The sequence below is a fragment of the Oncorhynchus kisutch genome, linkage group LG3, assembly GCF_002021735.2.
Source record: "Oncorhynchus kisutch isolate 150728-3 linkage group LG3, Okis_V2, whole genome shotgun sequence".
Lineage (NCBI taxonomy): Eukaryota > Metazoa > Chordata > Actinopteri > Salmoniformes > Salmonidae > Oncorhynchus > Oncorhynchus kisutch.
Window position 1 is genome coordinate 25456451 of NC_034176.2, and position 17960 is coordinate 25474410.

General features: G+C 40.9%; 1 protein-coding gene across 1 annotated transcript in view; it reads right to left on the minus strand.

Moving 5' to 3' along the window:
- LOC109878808 (transmembrane protein 132C) overlaps positions 1-3167 on the minus strand; it is a 196731-nt gene extending 193564 nt beyond the window's left edge. The window contains exon 1 of the mRNA XM_020471017.2: positions 2168-3167. Within this exon, the coding sequence (XP_020326606.2) occupies positions 2168-2243 (76 nt within the window). The 5' untranslated portion in view covers positions 2244-3167. The remainder of the gene's footprint in view (positions 1-2167) is intronic.
- Between the last annotated feature and the right edge of the window lie 14793 nt (positions 3168-17960).

The window sequence follows — 17960 nt, forward strand, 5'->3', positions numbered from 1 at the left end:
TCAAGAGCTTCCTCATGAAGCTGTTTGAGAGAATGCCAAGAGTGTGCAAAGCTGTCGTCAAGGCAATGTAGAAAATAGGAAAAATAAGGAAAAACCCTTGGATGAGTAGGTGTCCAACTTATTTTATTTTACCTTTATTTAACCAGGCAAGTCAGTTAAGAACAATTTCTTATTTTCAATGACAGCCTAGGAACAGTGGGTTAACTGCCTGTTCAGGGGCAGAACAACAGATTTGTACCTTGTCAGCTCAGGGGTTTGAACTCGCAACCTTACAGTTGCTAGTCACACGCTCTAACCACTAGGCTACCCTGCCGCCCCAGTGTACTGTATATTATTATAATTTTTTATAACTCCCCTTGTCTGCACGTCCGGTAATCCCGTACATCCCAGTATGGTACAGAAACGGTATAACGGTATGAAAATCTAGATACCGCCCAACCCTATGTCTGTCACATGTAGCTGGGTTTGAGAATGGGGTGTAGAGAACTGTTGATGCTGACAGAAAATCAGTTGGTTCTTGAATTTCTGTTGTAAGCACTTAGCCTTAAGAATGATGTTGAAAGACTCCCATGAGGAAGCTATCCGTGTGAGGCGTTAACATTGGTCAACTATATTTGGGTCCTTCTACGAAATGAGTGCCTTTTGTGTTCCTTTGATATTTCAATTATAAATTGTGCACAAATCTTGAATTTAAAAAGCCTTTTAAATGTATTGATGAGCCCTTTAATACAGACCACATGTAGAATTCAATCAATCTGAATAAAGTGCAAAAATGCACAATTTTGACATGCACCCTCTTGACTTCCAGAATGATTTTAACCCACTTATCCCAAACACTTCACCACATGTCACCATCATCACCATTGTTTTCACCATCATTAGAAAGCCAGTTATTTTGTTGCTTTGACAAAGTTATTTCTGAAGATGATGTATTTAAATGTCATTAGTGATTTATTTTAAAGTGAAAAAAGAAAGAAAAACCTGTCCCTCATTTTAAAGGTCAACTCTGAACTGAACTCCTTTTAATATGGGGAAACTATTCCTTTTTAAATAATTATTTCATACGAAACATTGAACATCTAAGCTAATAATCCAATCATAGAGTAAAAGCAGGTGAGCTGGTTCTACTATTTTGGGCCTTTTTCTGTTGTTTTGTGGGTGGAAAACTGAGTTGGTCAATCCTGTTACCCATACATAGACAGGCTAGAAATGTTTTAACAATTTCATTTATTTTTTAAGCTTGCATTTGATTGCCCCTCCCTGTTGCACATAAACAAGCTTCCAGTTCCCCTGTCAGAAGGGGATTTATGACTGATTTAAAGGAGTAGTTCACTACTTTACAACATTATGTTAGATGGTTCCCTTCCCTGACAATAGGCTGTGGGCCAGTAATCCATGGTTCGGTTTTCTTTAAACAGCCACTACAATCTTTAGCTAACTTTAGCCACCGTTAGCTAAAAAGCTATGGAAATGACAGGGCATCACATCCCCTGTAACCCCCCAAAATAATCAACTCAAATCAACTCCTGTTATTTTTTTAAATGGCCAAATAAAATGTTCACTATTACTACCATAGAGGTTTAGCTGGCGGTGGCTATATTTAGCTAAAGTTTGCAGTGGTTGTTTAAAGAAACCGAACAATGGGTTAAAATGTATCCTGGCTCATAGACTACTTTCAGGGTGAGGAACCTTATATTAACATGTTGTAAAATAATTAACAACTGCTTTAAGATGAAATGATCAACCCTGTTAAGGTCAACCCTGTTAAGGTCAACCCTGTTATTTTATTTGCCACTTAATAGGTACTTACTATTGTCATTTTTTTTAATGTAAAACCTCTTGAGGTTGGAAAACATGTTCTTTATTAAAGTTGAACGTGTTCTCTTTATGATAGAATGTTAAAATTAAGTGAAATCGAATGGGGTTTTTTTTCACCAAGTTACACATCTCAAAAGGCACAGTATAGGTGGTACGACCCAATTCACTAGATGAACACCCCATAAAATGATGTTTATAATAAGAGAAACATAAAACACAATTGTAAAGCTTAAGCATCCCAGAATGAATAAAATATTAAATTCTTCAAATATCAAAATCATAGAGCTAAGATGAGTTGCATGTGTGCATTGGTCACAAAACACATGGTTTAAAATAATGTTACACTTACCCCCTAAAAGTACCATGATTGATTGTAGCGCATGGAGATGCAACATGTTTCTGTTCGCCTCTTGAAAAAAATCCATTTAGATTTAGTGATAATGGATAAGTCAAAAGGGATTCAAATCATAGACTTGGCTGCATCAAAACTGACTTCTGGATTTTTACAAATGTCCACTGACCATCCAAATGGATAGTTTATTAAGTTCCAAAAAGTCATGCCCGTTTCTATAATCCAATGTGAACAGCCTTCAGCAAAAAGGTGACCATTTCTGAATATCGAATGTAAATGAAAACGTGGCAATATGTAGTAAATATTAAGTCATAAAAAAAGTACAAGTTGCAGTTTACATGCACATTGCTTTCCAGATAACTGAATAACGCACGGTGACTTCAGCGTTACCTATCGACAAAATAGTATTAGTAGCCTATTGGTTTTCTGCTACATGGGATCATGAAAAATCACCATGGAAGCCGTTTTTACATAGGGATTATATTACTGGATTTTAAATCCACTGTCTTCACCAGTTTGTCATCCCTGTCTCCTCTGCATCGTTTGCAGACCGATGTGAAGTTTCTTGGCGATGCTTAATAGCTCTTATCGTCGAACCTCAAGAATTTCACTGAGAATCAATTATACTTTGGCTGCAAAAGACTCACGGTGTGATAGAAATGCACAAGAAAGTGTTTTCATATAGTTCTCTCAGATGTCCTGTCACCCGTCGAAAAATAAATGTTTCAAATCACGAGTCGGCTAACTCCAATACATGTTATTTACAGCGGGAACAAAGATTAATTCCATATCGGATACAGTACAACATAGCGGTCAGTTAGTTGTTGTTGTTTTATATCCGTTTTTTATCAAACTTCGGGACTCCATGTGGCCGCTGACTATGCAGTATGAAATACTTATTTGCATTTGTATCCGCTTGTATCCATGTGCCCTGCTGCAGATATACCCAAGCTATAAAGACCTGACACTCCGCCCTCTTAAATCCATCCTCCTGGCATAATGCACATCGTCAACATCCTTTGTATAAAAATAAGAGGGAATTGAACACAAATCACAACTTGTATTGGCAAATGCTGGTCTAGGGGGCGTGTAGTGTGGAGTAAAGGCGGACCGACTGCTCAGCACCCCACGCACGCACTTAAAATGTTGAGCATTTGGCCTCCGGAGTGAGGCAGCGGTCGAAGGCACTGCATCTCACTGCTAGAGGCGTCACTACAGACCCTGGTTCAATCCCGGACTGTATCACAACCGGCAGTGATCAGGCATCCCATAGATATATGTGCATTTTACGCAAAGCATATTGTGCATTTTACGCAAAGCATTTAGAAACTTTAACGCACTCATAAATGGTCCTGCTATTAAATTTGCCAAACAACCTGGATACACATAACTCTGCTACTGCTGCTGATGCTATAGGAAATATATATTTTTGTAGTTGGATAGCCTATAGCCCCAGGCTACCTGGGTAACAATCTAACATGTGGCAAAACGCCCAAATCGCAACAATTACGTGTGGTTTTGTATTGTCTCTGTCTTACGTTGGGCTGTAGAAGTATCTCTTCCAATCTGACCTCTCGAGAGCCTTGAAAAATATGTGAGAATTACTTTGACATTTATAAATGACAACTTGACAACTGGCTAGGCTACAGGTTTGTCTTGTTTCTTCTTCACGCAGTAGCCAAGCTCTAGCCGAGAGTGCAGATATTTAGGAAACGGGTTGTTACCATATCTAACACATTTCTGTACCATGTATGTTGCCAAACGGTTCAGGATTCTCACGTTGGGCATATTCAATTGTTCTTCTCAATCTAAAATCCTGTCCACTTCTCAATATTATGCTGATTGACAGGCAACAGCGACACCATGTGGACTACAATAAATGTTTTTTTTTTATGTACGGGGCTGATGACACATTGAAAGACGCAGACCGAGCCTCTCCATCTAGCCAACTGTAGTCACTATAGTCGGAGACCCAACGTGAGACCGCCTGTACATCCTTAGAATACAACTGTTCATAGATGTATTAACTTCGTTCATTTCATGATATAGACCGTTATTACCAGTGCTAACATATTGTCAACTGCAAAACCTTAACTACAGGACAATTAATTATAACCTTAATTTAAAAAAAGTCAAGGTAGCCAACATGAATCAATCTAACCCATGTATTCTGATCATCACTGCCAGGGCATCTTGCATGATGTGACATTGTCGCTATACTTTGAAGATCAACATGAATAGGTTAAACTGTATCCTGCCAGCATTCAGAGTGACCGAAATGCCACCAAGACACAAACACATCATAAACCCATCTATTTTGTCATGCTCAAAATCAATTCTACATGACAGGGACTAACCCTCAATCAGTAGTGCCATTGATTCAACAACATGTTCTATCACACACAGACATGAAGTGTGCGTCAGGTTGCTCTCATCAGATGATTCATTACATTTTGAAAACCATACAGTTGAATTCACAATGGGAAGTATGTTGCCTGCTTTGAATGACAAGGAGAATCCCAAGCAAAATCCTATTGAATATGAGCGCTAAATGCAATTATAATCTGCCTAGTTCAGTCGTTCTTTTCATGTTCTTCGCTCTTTCTGAGTGCTCTGATGTCTCTTTTCAAGCCCAATACACGAGGTGAGGATAACATCCACAGGGCAGCCTGCATCTATTCTGTCCGTAGGTAGGAAAGATACATTAAACATGAAACAGACCCATATCATAAAAGTCTTGATTGTACTGTACCTCGATCAATCTGCTATCTATTCAGATGCAAGTCAGAATAGAGTGAGCTCAAGCTGAGCATATCCTGCCATCCTCAGTACCTTGTGATGGTGTTCACATATCTAGGATCCATTGACCAGCATTGATATACAGTTGGCACCACCACTGCATTTCAATCAGCTATACTCGTTCTACAATGCTCGCACACTATAATTGTTTTTATGCTGTTTATTATGCTTTCAGGTTCTATCTCAAATTCCATCCCTCCCCACGTGGAACCAATGTTTTGGTTCCATCTGAATGTATGAAATGTGATCTCTGGGAGGGAAACAAATTCACTCTCGAACATCTGTAAAAAACATTAAAAGAGTTGGAAGGAGAAAGCATTGGCTCACAAAAATGTATTTCAGCAGTAATGGTGAACTGGCATGTTATTCACATGAAAGCTGGCGCCAGCCCAGAGGCAGCACATGTGCATCTGGGCCCCACTGAGCCCTGGAAGCCAATTCTACACTGAGATCTATTCTACTTCTAAAGGTTTTCATATGCTCCAGACTGGGCCTCAATGTCTAGGGTTACACGGTCTGTGGCTGCAAGTCATTTTGAAATACAATAATACACCTTTAACTCCCCATAGATCCACATCTGCTAAGTATATTAGTATTCAGGTCTATTGGTTAAGGGAATGTTTTTGTACATGTGGTTAGGTTTTTAACATGGACATTAGCATCAGCTGCACACCACATCAATTTACTTCAGACTGATGTAAGGGAATGTGAAATGAAGATGGATGGGGAGGTTTGAAGACAAAGGAACCTAAGAGAGATTTGTAGATAAAGACATTGAATAAGCATTCTATTTAAAAATCTATGAATAAATCACCCTATGTACATTTGGGAATTACCTGACTCTTAGGGACGAATCTTAGTGACTCCATGTGTGAACAGAAACTTTTGTTCCCCCCTCTGACCTTTAGTTCAGAGTTGCAATATATTCCCCCTTTATATGTGTAATGTAGTGAGTAGTTCCCTTGGGGCCACCCTGAGGTGGCATCCTTTATCCATGACCTTAGCCAGGCTCCCTTGCCTACTGGCCCTGACAGCCCCACAGAAGTTGACAGGAGCCCCAAATTCATCATCACACTTCATTCTCCTCCTCTATCTGATCTATGATAGCGCTAATAATAACCACTGGCACTGCAGACTATTCCCTGTCTCCTTTGGTGCCCAGTACACCTTGAGCCTGTGCAGATTACAGCCACCTATTCAGAGTGAAGGCCATTAAAATTGTATTTACTTATTATCTTCACTCTGTGTGCCAGGAAGATGCCCACAGGGGAAGAATAAAGTGACCTTCCTATGGCCCTCAGTAAGTCACAGGAGGGTGTGCTATGCTACTGCTCCTCTCCTGTTGATTTGTTCTTGTTGCCTAACCTTTAAAGCAAATATGACTCACTTAGACACAGCACAAAATAACATCTTCTATTTCAAATAACATACAGACCTGAAGTGGACTTGCCATGTCTATGGTTAATGTTGTAAACATTTCATAGCCAGATGAACATGAAAAATCTAATCTGTCAATGCATTCTGCAAAAACAATTGCACAATTATTATGCAACTTCTCAATAAGCACAGCTTTAGGAACCAAATATCTCCCCCTGAGAGAGTTTTGATCAAGCCAGTTGACTGACTCTCATTTTGAGTGACAGTTCAGCAATTTCAATAGGACAAATGGGACAAGGTTATCTTTTTTCCTCATTCTGCCTTACATGGGCAGTTATTTCTTATCTGGGAAGAAGAGTCATGACCTGCTTAGGGCATGCTTAACTTTCCCTGACCTTTCATACAGCTGATCATTTCCACCCAGATTCTTTTCTCTTCAATATGCTGCAAGCACAAGAGGATATTGCGTAAAGACTTACTGGACTGATAAATCCACTGCTCAGAGTGCCAAGCACTGGGGAGACCTTCCCAAATCTCCCCCTCACTTGATTACCATTTCAGTCTGCCACTACCTTCATCTTGCCAAGGGCACTCTATTACCTTGCAATGGTATACAGTCTGTGGCTATAAAAGGTGTATGAGCAAATAGTTTAATTTGAATGTAGAACATTTGACTCATATTTAATTCATTACATATTCATATTATATTCCTCATTCACATTTATTCTTGACTTTAATGCATTGCCCTCTAGAAAATGACTCTCAGCTTTACATAACCTAATTAGAACTTACCTTATGTCCTGGTAACACTCTCGGTTTGCTGGGTATGGCATTAGTCTTCTCTGTGTCTCTGGCCTCCCTGGTAGCACCAGTTGATGAAAGAGAGAGAATCCGAAGGTGCCCCAGCAGCACTAAATGATTGTCTAATGGATTCCTACTTTACTGCTGGTAATCAAAGGTTCAGCGGGGGCACATCTATCACTGAGGGAACAAATACAAGTCTTGTGTTCTACTTCGTCTCACCCAAGGAGGAACTGTGGACCAAATAAATGACTGCCTTGTTTCAGGAGAGACCGGATCTATTGCCAACGATTTGTGGCCAACAAAGACATTTCGATACCATTCCATTTATTGATAGATGTGGCCTAAATGTAATAAGGAGCCAATTTACCGGCAGGTGGTATAGGACTGGAATTGCAGTTATCTTCTCTCTTTTTCTGCTCCCTTCTTTTCACAATCCAGCTGAAAATGTGATGGGAGAAACAAAACAAAAACCACCAAATGAAGGTCATTTATCGACATCAGACACATGGCTGCCACCTTTGAACTGCTATCTCTTCGAAGGTGAACATAACATGTCCCCTCTATTTGGTTTTGGTATGTTTTTATGACACCAAAATGGTCTATGTTTGTTTCTATGAAACCACAAAGTGGGCAAGCTTAAAGAATATACTGTAGCCGAGGTCAATCTTCAAATACTGTATGTATCTATTTTGGATAACTGAACATGTACGGAAGAACATCAGGAGATTATGTTTACAAAGCTATTGTGACCCCATTTACTGGTCATTTGTGATGTTCACAAGCTATATCAATGTGTTGTCCCGGGCCTGAGTTAATGTTAAGACACAGGGGGAGCTTCAAGGCTGGTATATACCCTTTTCTCAAGGATCAGGCACCACATGTGTCTCACCACCCACTGTTCCATTAGTCTGACAAGCAGCTCTGTGCCCCTGCCCACCACATGGAGCTGAGGATCAGAGCCCTGGGTCTGGACACTACCCTCAGCAACTGGATCCAGACCAGAGACTGTGAGGATTGTCAACAACACCTCCTCCACACTGACTCTTAACACAGGGCCCCCCCCCCCCCAGGAGTGTGTCGTCAGCCCTCTGCTGTGCTCCCTGTTCACCCACGACTGTGTGGCTTTGCACGTCACCAACTCCCTCATCAAGTTTGAGGATGACAACACGCTTGGATATAGGCCTGACAACCAACAACAACGAGTCAGACTATAGGGAGGAGGTAAATAAGCTGGCATTGTGGGTATGGCAGGGTATGGCAGTCCCCATACCCTAGCTCAAGACCAAAATGTAAAAGTAGGCTACAAAAAAGTAGACCAATATGATTTCAATACCAATTCAAATGCAACGACTGTTTAGCATTTTGATGGTTGGCTGTAGGGCCATGCGTTAATCGCTTGGAGACAAGCTGCCAGCCTGGTGCCTTTCTCTCACCTTAAGAAAGCAGAGAGCAAAGACAGTGCCAGACAGTTTGATTTGCCGGTCAGCCTTTTAGTCAGTGCGCCGATTGCTTTGAATTTGATGTCTACATTTGAACTCAGCCTTGTACGCCTTCCGGTCAGCTGTTTTATGCAATATGCTTCCCCTTCCCCTTAAGTAAATTGAAGTACTTTTGCCAAAATTAGCTATATACTGTAATTACTCATGCCGATACAGAAATAAATAAAATCATTCAAAATACTACATCAGAGAGCATGATTCTGCCACTAAGGATCATTCACTTCTTTTAAAATTGAGCTTTGGATTGTTTGAAGCATGCAGTTTGGGGAGCGCTCAGCAAATAGCTGATTGCTGAGTTTCAGCGGTCAGTAAAAAGCTATTAAATAGGCCAAGGACAATCGCAATATTTCAAAATACAATTGTAGGGGGAAAAATGCTTAGAAAGCACGTGGCTATTGCTGAAAAAATAAGATAAGTAAAATACTATAATCTGTCTCTAGTTATCTAAATTCCAATTTAGCGAACAGTATCTTATCTTATTGGCACCTGCAGAGAGCATCAGCCATATCCCCCTGTAAGGGCATACACATTCACCGTCTTTGTTACTGCATCAGTACCACTGGGAAGTTTATTGGGGGACAATAATTTCATCCTCCAGGCTAGATGGAGATAATTTTGTACAATTTGTGTCTCCCCTTTTCGAAGATTAGATGGTTGCACTTAAGACAAGGTCGTTTTTACTGATCTGTTTGTCAGTGTCAGCAGAGTAGGCTACTCATTTTTGTCGTATTAAAAAATATGTTGCTTGACTGTTTTCCTGATGTGAACTGTAACTCAGTAAAATGGTTGAAATGGTTGCATGTTACGTTTATATTTTTGTTCAGTAGGCTATGAGGGGGAAAGGGACAAAATTATTAGGGTGAGGCACATGGGTTACTAACAGCTTACTACACAACATACACTTAGTATTACTTTCTTAGCTACAGTATACATATCTTTCAGGCATATTACATAAATAATGCAGCAGCAAACACTATATATATTTTTTATCACTGTTGTGCTATGTTCACTTGAACAGGAAATTCGTCATAAAACTTTCTCATCAACGTCTGGCATTCTCTGGATTTATGGTGCTGTAAACAAGGTTGAATCATGACATCAGTGATCTTCAAGTCAGAGCTCTAGAAAGAGACCTGAGTTCCTGACTTGGAATTTCGAGTTGGATGACCATTCAAAACGTATTTTCCCAGTCGGAGCTCATTTTTTAAAAGTTGTCCTGAACTCACTGAAGTCTGAGATTTCCTAGTTCCGTGTTTCCAAATGTTTTGAACAGCAGAAGTCCTGGTGCATGGCCAATGTATTCAACCTTTTCTGGCCTATGGTGTTGTGTGTGAATGGTTATCATTTTAATCTTGGAAAAGAGACCCTTAAACCCAGACTTGGATCACAAACCCTCTCCCATGAATAGCAGGGGAAGTAAAATAGCGATTGCTTTGCAACGCTTCCAGTCAGCCACTGATTCTTTCCAAACCACTCATTGTTGAATTTGTAATTTCCAACTTGTTGGGTAATGTTTATGTCCAATGGCCACTGAGCACTGATACGTTTAATCTATAATTTCTCTTCATATGACAAGGATTGAAAAATATTTATCAGTAGATTCTCGATGTGATTCATGATGATGACTGCTTGTTTAGCTTGCTAGCTACGATTTTGAAAGTATGATGTTGTGTTTGTTGGTATGAAGGGTTGGGAGACAGGCGCAGGAATGCGTAATAGGGGATTTTATTAAGCCCAAATTACGGTGTGCCGTTAAAGACCAAACAAACACCATACAAAAACACAGGGTTGAAACCCAAACAAAAGAGCGAGGAGTACCTCGAATAAATAACACATGCGTAAAATGATTAACACATGGGACGAGACGTGTAATCATCTGCGCATTCCACAATGGCATGAAAGCCAAAACACACAGCACAGGTACTCACACGCACCAACAGACATTGTATCAATAATCGACTGCCCAACGGAAAACAAAGGGCACACTTATACAAGTACTAATCAGCGGGAACAGGGGACAGGTGTGCGTATGAAAGTTCCGGAGAGATCCGTGACATGTTGACTGTCCAATCAAAATCCAATCAAAGCTACGGTAGATACAGTGCATTCGGAAAGTATTCAGACCACATTGACTTTTTCCACATATGTTACAGCCTTATTCCAAAATTGATTAAATAAAGACATTTCCTCATCATTCTACACACAATATCCCATAATACCAGGTTTTTAGAAATGTTTGCAAATGTATTAAAAGCTAAAAACAGAAATACCTTACTTACATAAGTATTCAGACCCTTGCTATGAGACTCGAAATTGAGCTCAGGTGCATCCTGTTTCCATTGATCATCCTTGAGATGTTTCTACAATTTGATTGGAGTCCACCTGTGGTAATTGCAATTGATTGACATGATTTGGAAAGGCACACAACTGTTTGTATAAGGTCCCACAGTTGACAGTGCATGTCAGAGCAAACCTAAGCTATGAGGTCGAGTACATTTTCCGTAGAGCTCCGAGACAGGATTGTGTCGAGGCACAGATCTGGGGAAGGGTACCTAAACATTTCTGCAGCATTGAAGGTCCCCAAGAACAGAGCGACCTTCATTATTCTTAAATGGAAGAAGTTTGGAACCACCAAGACTCGTCCTAGAGCTGGCCACCCAGCCAAACTGAGCAATCGGGGGAGAAGGGTCTTGGTCAGGGAGGTGACCAAGAACCCGATGGTCACTCTGACAGAGCTCAAGTTCCTCTGGGGAGATAGGAGAACCTTCCAGAAGGACAACCGTCTCAGCAGCACTCCACCAATCTGGCCTTTATGGTAGAGTGGCCAAACGGAAGCCACTCCTCAATAATAAGCAGATGACAGCCCACTTGGAGTTTGCTAAAGGCACCTAAAAGACTCTCAGACCATGAGAAACAAGATTCTCTGGTCTGATGAAACCAAGATTGAACTCTTTGGCCTGAATACCAAGCATCACGTCTGGAGGAAACCTGGCACCGTCCTTACGGTGAAGCAAGGTGGTGGCAGCATCATGCTGTGGGGATGTTTTTCAGCGGCAGGGACTGTGAGACTAGTCAGGATTGAGGGAAAGATGAACAGAACAAAGTACAGAGAGAAACCTGCTCCAGAGCACTCAGGACCTCAGACTGGGGCGAAGGTTCACCTTCCAACAGGACAGGGACCCATAGCATACAGCCAAGACACCACGGGAGTGGCTTCGGGACTCTCTGAATGTCCTTGAGTGGCCCAGCCAGAGCCCGGGAATTAAACCTGATCGAACATCTCTGGAGAGACCTGAAAATATCTGTGCGGTTACGCTCCCCATCCTGACAGAGCTTGAGAGAGAAAAATGTGAGAAACTGAGCAAGTACTGAGCAAAGGGTCGGAATACTTATGTAAATGTTATATTTCAGTTTTTTATTTGTAATAATTGTACAAGAAATTTCCAAAAACCTTTTTTCACTTTGTCATTATGGGGTATCGTTTGTATATTGATGAGGATAATTTAAAAAAATCAATTTTAGAATAAGGCTGCAACGTAATAAAATGTGGAAAAAGTCAACGGGTCTGAATACTTTCCGAATGCGCTGTATAGAGTGATTTGACATCCTTTCATCTGTGGCCAATGACCTTGAGCCTTCATGGACGGGCACTTCTAATGTAAATCTGTGGCAGCACCCACAGGGGGTTGAACTTTCTAGCTCTCCCTGTAGATGTTGCGGTGATGTAGTGTCCCCATGAGTGACATAATACTGAGCCAATCGCTGCACAACTAGAGAAGATTCCCAACCCCTACACTCTGTATTTTCCACATGCAGCCCTTCCACCACAAAAAGCACTGAGCTAGGCTGAAATGCCTGCATTTTGGAGCTGCCTTATTCAAGAAGTCAAAGAAGAGACCATGTTTTTATGCAGCTTTATTAACTCAATATAATTGTTTTTACATTGTTTTCAAACTGATATGTGACACGTAGTAATGCCAAAATAACATGCAAAACACACACACACAAAAATATATACTCTTTGTATTTTTTTTGCTAAACAGGTGAGGCTCTCAACAGGCCCTGAATGACGGGTCATCACTGCAAATCATGCATCCTGTTTGCAACAAGGCACTAACGTAATACTGCAAAACATGTGGCAAAGCAATTAACTTTTTGTACTGACTACAAAGTGTTATGTTTGAGGCAAATCTAATACAACACATTACTGAGTACCACTCTCCCTATTTTAAAGCATAGTGGTGGCTGCAACATGTTATGGGTATGCTTGTAATCATTAAAGACTGGGAAGTTTTTCAGGATAAAAAATAAATGGAGCTTAGCACAGACAAAATTCTAGAGGAAAACCTGCTTCAGTCTGCTTTCCACCAGACACTGGGAGATTAATTCACCTTTTAGAAGGACAATAACCTTAAACACAAGGCCAAATCTACACTGGAGTTGCTTACCAAGAAGACAGTGAATGTCCCTAATGGCCAAGTTATCTGTCTGAAAATCTATGGCAAGACTTGAAAATGGTTGTCTAGCAATGATCAACAACCAATTTGACAGAGCCTGAATAATTTTGAAAAGAATAATGAGCACATATTGTACAATCCAGGTGTGCAAAGCTCTTAGAGATTTACCCAGAAAGACTCACAGATGTAATCACTCCAAAGATCATTCTAACATGTATTGACTCAGGGGTGTGAATACTTGTATTTAGTTTTCCACACATTAGCATAAATGTCTAAAAACATGTTTTCACTTTGTCATTATGGATTATTGTGTGTAGATGAGTGATCCATTTTGAATTCAGGCTGTAACACAACAAAATGTGAAATAAATCAAGGGGTATGAATACTTTCTGAAGGTACTGTGGCTATCAATCTCCGTACTGCTTGAGTGCTTGAGAAATTCGAATATATTCAAAACAAATTTTATTTGTCAGCTACACATGGTTAGCAGATGTTAATGTGAGTGTAGCGAAATGTTTGTGCTTCTAGTTCCGACAGTGCAGTAATATCTAACAAGTAAAATTCTTCAAAACTACCTAGTACACACAAATCTAAAGGGGTGAATGAGAATGTAAGTATATGGATGAGTGATGGCCGAGCATCATGGGCAAGGTGCAATAGATGGTATAAAATACAGTATATACATGTGATATGAGTAATGTAAGATATGTAAATATGATTAAAGTGGCATTATTTAGAGTGCATTATATAAAGTGACTAGTGATCCATTTATTAAAGTGGGCAGTGATTGGGTCTCAATGTAGGCAGCAGCCTCTCTGAGTTAGTGATAGCTGTTTAGCAGTGGCCTTGTGTGTTTTTCAGTCTCTCGGTCCCAGCTTTGATGCACCTGCACTGACCTCGCCTTCTGGATGGTAGCAGTGTGAACAGGCAGTGGCTCGGATGGTTGATCATTCTTGGCCTTCCTGTGACATCAGGTGCTGTAGGTGGCATGGAGGGCAGGTAGTTTCCTCTGGTGATGCAATGTACAGACCGCACCACCCTCTGGAAAGCCTTGTGGTTTAGGGCGGTGCAGTTGCCATACCAGGCTGTGATACTGCCCGACAGGATGCTCTCGATTGTGCATCTGTAAAAGTCTTTCAGGGTTTTGGGTGACAAGCCATATTCATCGAGCCTCCTGAGGTTGAAGAGGCACTGTTGCATCTTGTTCACCACACTGTCTGTGTGAGTGGACCATTTCATTTTGTCTGTGATGTGTACGCAGAGGAACTTAACTTTCCACCTTCTCCACTGCTGTCCCTTCGATGTGGATAGGAGGGTGCTCCCTCTGCTGTTTCCTGAAGTCCACGATCATCTCCTTTGTTTTGTTGACGTTGAGTGAGAAGTTGTTTTCCTGGCACGACACTCCGAGTGCCCCCTTGGATCGCCTACTGGAAATAGATCCATTGTCCTGGGTGGTGGTCCGAACAGAGTATTCGCTTCAGGAAAGTCGTATTCCTGGTCGTAATGTTGGTAAGTTGACGTTGACGTTACTTTTATATCCAATAATTCTTCCCAGCTGTAATAAGACTTAAGATTTCCTGGGGTTACAATTTAAGAAATAGAAATATACATTCAAAACTAAATACTGCATAGTTTCCTAAGAACTCGAAGCGAGGTGACCATCTTTGTTGGTGCCATGCTATTACCAAGTTGTGACTCATGTGAGCATAGTGGTGCTTGAATGAAGGACAATCATGAGTGCTTTCGTAAATTGGTCTGAGAGTGCCAGAGAGCAGAATAATTAAGGAATTTACGAACGCTACGTGGTTGTTATGGCACGTGTAAGTAAACATTGGCTAAAAAACTGAATTCAATTCTTGCCATTACACAGTTACAGCCACTATCCCTCTAGATAAGACGAAAACACTCTAACCAGCTCTACTAGGGTGAGCAAAACTTTAGCCAGTTAGCTTGGGTGCTTGACTGCCTTTGTGAGGTCAGAACACTTGGAAAAACCAAAGATTTGTATAACTAATCCAAGATAGACCAGAGTCTGTCATTTCCAATGAGAGAAAATGAATCATAGTGGGCAGAACAAACGAGGAGGAGGGCAGAGCCAAGCACAAGCTAGTGAGATCCTATTGGTGCATTTGAGCATTTATTAGCATATTTCTATTATGGAACGTCTACTCTGTGAAGTGCATGTGTGAAATAACTCAATTCACCCTTGCACTCCTTCTAAACAAGCCATTATTTTGAAACTTTAGGTAAAGTCTTCAAAATGCAGTCTACTCTGTTACAGATTCCAATTTTGGATACAGAAAACTTTATGGAGATTAAATGTTTAATTAATGAGAAAATTCATCTCGCTCCCACTACTGGGCTTCCTTTCATCGCCATATGTGGTAGTGAGTGGAAACGCCAACCAGATGCTTCCCATTTATACATCTGGTGAAATATCTGTGAATCAACCCTACTCCACAGCTAGAGCGTCAAGTGTGCACTCTGAAAGCTCTGAGAGCTAAATTCTCAGAATTTACGAACAGACAGAGTGAATTTACAAACAGACAGAGTGAATTTACGAACAGACAGAGTGAATTTACGAACAGACAGAGTGAATTTACGAACAGACAGAGTGAATTTACGAACAGACAGAGTGAATTTACGAACGCACCCCATATTGCTCAAATACAAATAGCACAACATTCTGCATGTAGTCTTCAATGGTTTTCAATGGTAGACTGCGACAGATCAGGTAAATGTCGAACTGTAACACAAAAATGTACTGAGAGGTTACTGGCCCAGTCGGTGCTGCTGCTTTTGAAAAGTACTGGGGAGAATGCGGACCAACAACATCACCACTCTTGTCAAGAGGGAACAATGTACCTATACTTCCTAAGGCGGTTGAAGAAATTCGTCATGCCACCCGCATCCTCTCCAAAAACCACTGCTGCCCCATCGAGAGCGACCTGACCGGTTGTGTTACAGCCTGGTACAGGAATGAACTGCAAGGCCCTCCAGCGGGTGGTGAAGACGGCCCAGTACATCACTGGGGGCTTGTTCCCACCCATCCAGGACATCTACTTGAAACGGTGCCTGAGGAAGTCTAGCAGCATCATCAAGGATACACAAACCCCAGACACAAGCTGTTTGTTCTCTCCCTTACCGTCGGTCAGACAGTATCAGAGCAGTGAGTCTGATACCAACAGGCTCAGAGATAGTTTCTATCTACAGGCCATCAGACTGCTGAACAGTTGAACAGGACTGACCACCTGCTCTGATTCTCCGCACCTTAGCACACATGCACTCACTCATGCACACACCCAGACAGACACACATCCACACACGTACTCACGCATGCACAAACACACACACACACATACACTGTACATTCATGCTACACACACATCGCAAATGCTTCAACCAGACTCTTGCATACTATAGCTAATACTGCATAATTTAAACACTTGCCCCCAATCCCCCCTTTCTCTGATACATGTGTGAATATTGTACTATAAATTGTGCTTCCCTGTATTATACTTAAAATATATTTTCTACTGAGCCATTTACTTTATGTTCCTATTCTTATATTTAAATATTTATTATTATTGTTGCATTGTCGAGAAAGAACCTGCAAGTAAGCATTTCGTTGGATGGTGTACACCATGTGTATCCTGTACATATCACTAATAAAACGTGAAACCTGAGGATATCAATTAAATGAAGCTGAGATCTGAGATCCACAGCAGCACCCGAGTAGACAGGTGTGTGCACAAAGACTATATTGGCCGGGGAACTCATCTCTGGCAGATTGGCCAAAAATGGGAAGGGAAATTGATCATTCATGACCACATGGCATAAAAATGGGGAGTAAATTGAGTTTGGTGGGAAATAGCAGGACACTGCAGCCACATCAGAATGATTTAGAGCAGCCTGCCATTCCTGCAGTGAACAATGCTATATTGAATGCCTGGGTGGGATGTGATTATAATAATGCTTGGCTGAAAGTGATGAAATTAGAATGATTAATCAGCCATTGATTGAACTGCTGTGTTTTGCCTTCCACTTCAGGGAAAGAACTTGGCCTCCACTGGGCATTTGTGATGGATGAATACACATTAAAACTTAGAACACATGGAGTGAAAGTACAGTGCTTTGTGCTTTTGTTTGTGTGCGTGTGTGCATTTCTGTATGTGGGTCTTCATTTCTGATTCATGCATAGCTCATGAGGCATTATAAATGGGCTCATAATGCATTATGAAGAGTGGAATTTATAGGAAATGTTACCAATTATACTATTGTGACATTGTGTGACTACCTAATGAATATTCAATCCTGGAAAGAAATAACCATGGACATATGGAAATAGAGTTCAACTCTGCAGATGGATTGGTGCGATTCTTCTATCCATTGAGCTTTATTGCTATAGAGTGTCATTTATTATAACAAATACTGCGATACTGGTTTCGTCACAGCCCTACAATACACCAATGTGGCACTTGTACTAAACTCCTAAGGCATAACGTTCTTTTAAAAAATCTATGTGCAACCATAATTAAAATTACAATTGAATGGTAAAGAGGCATTCTTAGACAACCTACGCAGAAAAAATAGACATAATTTATTTATGACATATAATTAGACATAATGGTTATGGCTCTACATAGCAGGAGAGAGCTGGTTCAGGTGTTTTAAAAAATGCAAAATTCTCTGAATTGGTTCTTTGACTGAACCTCATCCACATGGAATATTCCACCTCCATCTAGACTTGGGGCTGGGTGCAGAATAAATGACATGTGGGGGGCCCACAAGCAACTGTTGCAGAGGACAGCTGTCATACATCGAAGTCTCTAACGACATGATCATAGAAAAACA